Source organism: Alexandromys fortis, unplaced genomic scaffold (assembly GCF_014885135.2).
Source record: "Alexandromys fortis isolate MF-2015 unplaced genomic scaffold, M_Fortis_MF-2015_v1.1 scaffold_0, whole genome shotgun sequence".
Taxonomy (NCBI): Eukaryota; Metazoa; Chordata; class Mammalia; order Rodentia; family Cricetidae; genus Alexandromys; species Alexandromys fortis.
The window spans coordinates 42,560,124-42,564,666 of NW_026067949.1; the positions used below are offsets into that span (position 1 = coordinate 42,560,124).

The window sequence follows — 4,543 nt, forward strand, 5'->3', positions numbered from 1 at the left end:
GTGTTATAACCATGACTGCCGTAGGGTGAGACCTTTAGTTATCAGAAGTCGCCTCATCCTTTACCTTCAGGAGGTCTCTCCAGGCTCTAGAGCATCCCTAATTTCCTCTGATCCGCTGAAAATTCTCACAAGTCAATGGGAAAACATCCCTCCGTATCCCAAGAAGTTACTTGGAGGGAGTCAGAGTGGATACTCTCTTGTTGGCCATTGACTCCAACCCATGCGCCAACCTCACAGACAGGTCTCCCAATTGCCACAGCCTCCTCTAACATCTAAGAACTGTGTCAAACCCCCACCTGATAGAGGAGCCACTGCAGAAGGTACAATAAGGAGTCCCTGGTATTGCTTCAGGCTACAGTCACCTTACTCTTATGGAGAACAAATACTCTCTGAGTTGAATAGCAAAGGCACCTGCCAAACACAAAGCATTCATCATCTTCCCAAGGCAATTTCCTGGGTGAGTTTTGAACATGTTGTTTAGTAGGCCAACTAGAAACACACACGCACTTGCTGAATTACAAGCATAGGCCTTCCAGTAACCAACTTTTATTTTGAAGGCCATTCCTGCCTCTGGTTTCAAGTGGAAGTAAAGACACTTTCATTATCTTTGTTTGGCTCTCAAAGCTGGCAGAATCCCAAAGAATCATTAAGCAACTGAAGGAAACGTACAATGACCCATGTTCAAGGAGAGGGAAATGGGAAAGTCTGTTGTTTTTTTTTTTATTGAGTTCCATTCTAGTCAGGGATTGTATGATTGCATTTCGTGAACAAAAAAAGTCTTCATTTTTAAGCACACAATTTAATTTTACTTTTACTTATGAGTATGCGTGTATCTCTGCTTGTCTGTATGTGCACCAAATGTGTGCAGGTGCCCCACAGAGGCCACAAGAGGATGTGGGATTCCCTGGAACTGGAGCTGGAGGAGCTAGGGAGCCAGTACGTGGTCCTGAGTCCTCCTCTTCAGAAGCAACCACTGCTCTTAACTGCTGAACCACCTCCCCAGGCCCAACAGTCCTGTTTGTAGTAATAATGGCTAAAGACGAAACAGAGGGTTTTCTAAAGCCAAACCTCATTCCTTTGGCTGCAGTCTTCCTACATGGCAAGGAAGGACATCCGCAGAGGTGTGTCTTCCCTGTGCAAGCTGGGCTTAAGCAGCCCTGACACAGGAGTGGGGAGAAGTCCCCAAGGGGTGTCTTGGCAGGAGCAGCAATCTTCTCCTGGGGCGGGACTTCAGCACTCTCCTCTGATTTGGCAAGGGGCCACTCCTCTAGCCATTCTCCTTCCTAATGCTGTTGCCCAGCCCCTCTGAACCGCCCCCTGCCCCCCCCCCAACTCCAAGTCCAGGGAATTTCCCCAGCATCTCCAAGCTTGAGTTTCCTGCCTGGAGGAAGAAACAAGCGCAGATAAAAAGGGGGTACAGCGGGTTTGTGAGCAACACAGTGCTCTAGAGCCACCTCCAGCATCTCTAGAACCGGTCCTCCCTAGTCCAGGATCTTGTCCACCATGAGCCTCCTGCCCTGCCGTGCTGCCCACATCCCTGGCGGTTCCCGCTCGCTGTTCACGGTGCTGTCGTTTCTGCTGCTGCTCACACTGCCGCAGCATCTAGCTGAAGGTGAGAGCAAAGAACCTGCCGGGTGCACGGTGCCTGACACACCCCCGCCGACTCGTCACGGGGCCCCAGGAGCTGGGAAAGGGCTCTGCCAGCCACCTCCTATAACCCTGTCTCCTCCGCAGGAGGCCCTTCCGCGGTCTTAACCGCCACAACGGAGCTGCGTTGCGTTTGCTTAACCATAACTTCAAGAGTTAATCCCAAAATGATTGCTAATATGGAGGTGATCGCTGCAGGTCCACAGTGCCCCAGGGTGGAAGTCATGTAAGTTCTGACGCTGATCTGGTGGGTGCAGGTGACCTTGGGAGAGGGAAGTCCTCGACCCCCACTCCCTCCCCTCACCCCCGGGATCTGGTCTTCAGTCACTTTGGCTCACTTGTTCATCCCCTTTGCTTTTTCTCCTTCTCTCTCTGCAGAGCTAAGTTGAAGAACAAGAAGGAGGTCTGTCTGGACCCAGAAGCTCCTTTGATGAAGAAAATCATTCAGAAAATACTGGACAGGTACTTGCTCTTGATCTTTGGAGGTATTAGTCTTTGCAGACTGGCAAGGTCTTTGTTCTCCTGATACCATTTGAGATTCCAGTACCACATTCTAAACTGGGCTTAGAATCGACAAGGGAAAGTTATCCTGCGGTGTTCCAGGGAAATCTTTATTACAAATTCCACATCTTTGAGCAATACCCAGAACTCATTACTGGTGTGTGTGGGGGGGGCGGTGGTGGTGTACAGGGTTAGGCTAGAGTGAGGAATTTTAGTTACTGATATAATTATTTTCTCAACAGTGGAAATAAGAAAACCAAGAGAAATGCACGTGCCCTGGAAAAATCGCCCAGTACTTAACAGAAAAATCTCTGAGGACTCTGGCCCCATTGAAGACAAGAAAGAAGGGCTGATTTTTTTTTCCCTAGTAATTTTCTTTGTGAACTCCTGGCTTTGAAGAGGAAAGGGAAGCCGCTGTCCCTGCAGCTTTTTCAGTTTACGAGCATATTTAGCAAAGCACACCCCATTCTTTTCTACGGTCTGTTATACTATTGGGAATTGTGGCATTTTAGCTTGTAAGTCAAGACTCTGGTTGTCAATCTTTTACAATGTTTTGAATTGAAACTGATTATTGCATTTTGTCTCTAGAAAAATATATATGTCTGTTTATGCATGTATACCTTGTAGTGTTCATGAAAAGGCTGTGGAGAACATATTAATGAAGTTCTTTTAGAAGTTGTTGATGGGGACACCCTCATCCTTTCTCATATGAAATGGGAACTGTGTTGCTGTTGATGCCTGTGTGTGTTCATCTTTCTTACAACTGAGCCTGGGGTGGTATATAACTTTATGATATTAGCAAGCTGGTATGCCATGCAGAAACCTGTATAGAATACATTTCCTTATTTAGAATTTCTAAATGTGTAAGTTCTAGAAGGATTGATGTATTCTCATCTTACAATTTTAGACATTTGATGTCTTCTTAGTATGGCATAATGTCATGATTTATCATCAAACTTATTGTGTGCTATTTATTGACTAGTTTACTAGTATTATTATTCGGGTCACTAAGTGCATGTTATAGGTAGATGAAGAAGATAAGAAGCAGGTAAATTCCTGTCTAGTTTTCATAAAAACACATTTAACAGCTATTTTTAGTAAGAGAAACTTTAGCAAATATCTATACTCTTAGAGTTTTGAAAACATACTTAACGTGTTTGAATATGAATATATCACCTTGCCTTCTCCAAACAAATGTGCATTGTTAAGGTATTTAGATGTCTGCAGTGTGTCTTTTTGAGAATTTGATGGCTTCGTTATGAGGAAATTAATGTATCCATTATTTTAAGATTGTTCTTTTTAAAGTGTCTCATTTGTTTATATTACTTTTGTTTGGAGAAGAAATAAAGTATCTCTGAATTTCACTCAGGTCATTTCTGATTTCTTGGGATGGTGACACCCATTATCCTGAATTCTACATTCCTCTCATGGTTAACTCTGCAGCTCCCTGGCCTGAAGAAAGGCCACATTTCCCTAGTTCCTTGCACTATTTCAGCCTTTCTCTAAGCTTATGCCCCTTTTGCTAGTCCTGCAGGACATCAGTAGCTTCAGGGGACCTTAAAAAACACAAGAATGATAAGACGTCTTCATATTTGCTCCAGCTCAGTTCTCAAGCGAGTCCCAGAGGCCCATGCCTGAAAGACTGAGTCCCCAGATTCCTGTTTTTGGGAGGCAGTGGAACCTTAAGAAGATGGGGCCCAGACAGGGGATTTAGATCATAATGGGCATGCCTTTCAAGGGGACATGAGGACCCTAACCCTTACCTTTGCCTTTCTCCCACCCCCACGGGTGAAAATGTCTACCTCCTCCACCATGCACTCCTGCCAGACAGAGTGTACTGCCAGAGATAAAACACAAAGAACCAAAACCCCAAACCTTCAAAACAAAGCCAAAAGTAACCTTTTTAAAAACCTTTTTAAAGTTCACCATGGAAGATGTCTGTTCCAGTGACACAGAGCTAACTAGCCCACTCCGTAGTTTTTAGACCTGAAATATAAGGTACTATAAAGCCCAAAAAGTAAGGCCTGCTGTTTTCTTCTCAAACTTTGCATCTCCCTCACACTCTGAGATTGGGCATTTGGTTCTCTAGTCAGGCTTAGTCTGTTTCATTTGCTATGGCTCTGCCTGCAAGGGCTTTGCTCCTTTTTTGCCCACAGGAGCAGAATTACTCATCCTCCACAATCTGGCGCCAGTGGTACCTTTTTGTGACATCTTTCCTTACCTTTCTCAGCTCAGCATCTTTCAGAGACTAAATGAATGAGTTACAATAGATATTAATGTTTGCTTGTGGGTTCCCCCATCCTAATCTACAAAGAACTCCCCTAAAGCAGCCACCATATATATCCTACCTATCTGTGTATCCCCAATGTGCAGGACAGACTAAGTGAGCTAACAA

At 44.9% G+C, this 4,543-nt stretch overlaps 1 protein-coding gene across 1 annotated transcript; it reads left to right on the forward strand.

Moving 5' to 3' along the window:
* Window positions 1–1,367: 1,367 nt before the first annotated feature.
* Window positions 1,368–3,512, forward strand: LOC126506339 (alveolar macrophage chemotactic factor-like). The gene is made up of 4 exons (XM_050149848.1): window positions 1,368–1,612; window positions 1,735–1,873; window positions 2,026–2,109; window positions 2,391–3,512. The coding sequence occupies exons 1-4, from the start codon at window positions 1,504–1,506 to the stop codon at window positions 2,446–2,448; spliced, it is 390 nt and encodes a 129-aa protein (XP_050005805.1). The 5' UTR covers window positions 1,368–1,503; the 3' UTR covers window positions 2,449–3,512.
* The last annotated feature ends 1,031 nt before the right edge of the window (window positions 3,513–4,543 follow it).

What these genes read in the sequence shown, in the direction of transcription:
- LOC126506339 (XM_050149848.1), top strand. Translation starts at nt 1,504, where the DNA reads ATGAGCCTCCTGCCCTGCCGTGCTGCCCACATCCCTGGCGGTTCCCGC. An exon ending in GCCGCAGCATCTAGCTGAAG is followed by an intron (nt 1,613 to 1,734) that starts GTGAGAGCAAAG and finishes TCTCCTCCGCAG; the next exon opens with GAGGCCCTTCCGCGGTCTTA. An exon ending in ATTCAGAAAATACTGGACAG is followed by an intron (nt 2,110 to 2,390) that starts GTACTTGCTCTT and finishes TTTTCTCAACAG; the next exon opens with TGGAAATAAGAAAACCAAGA.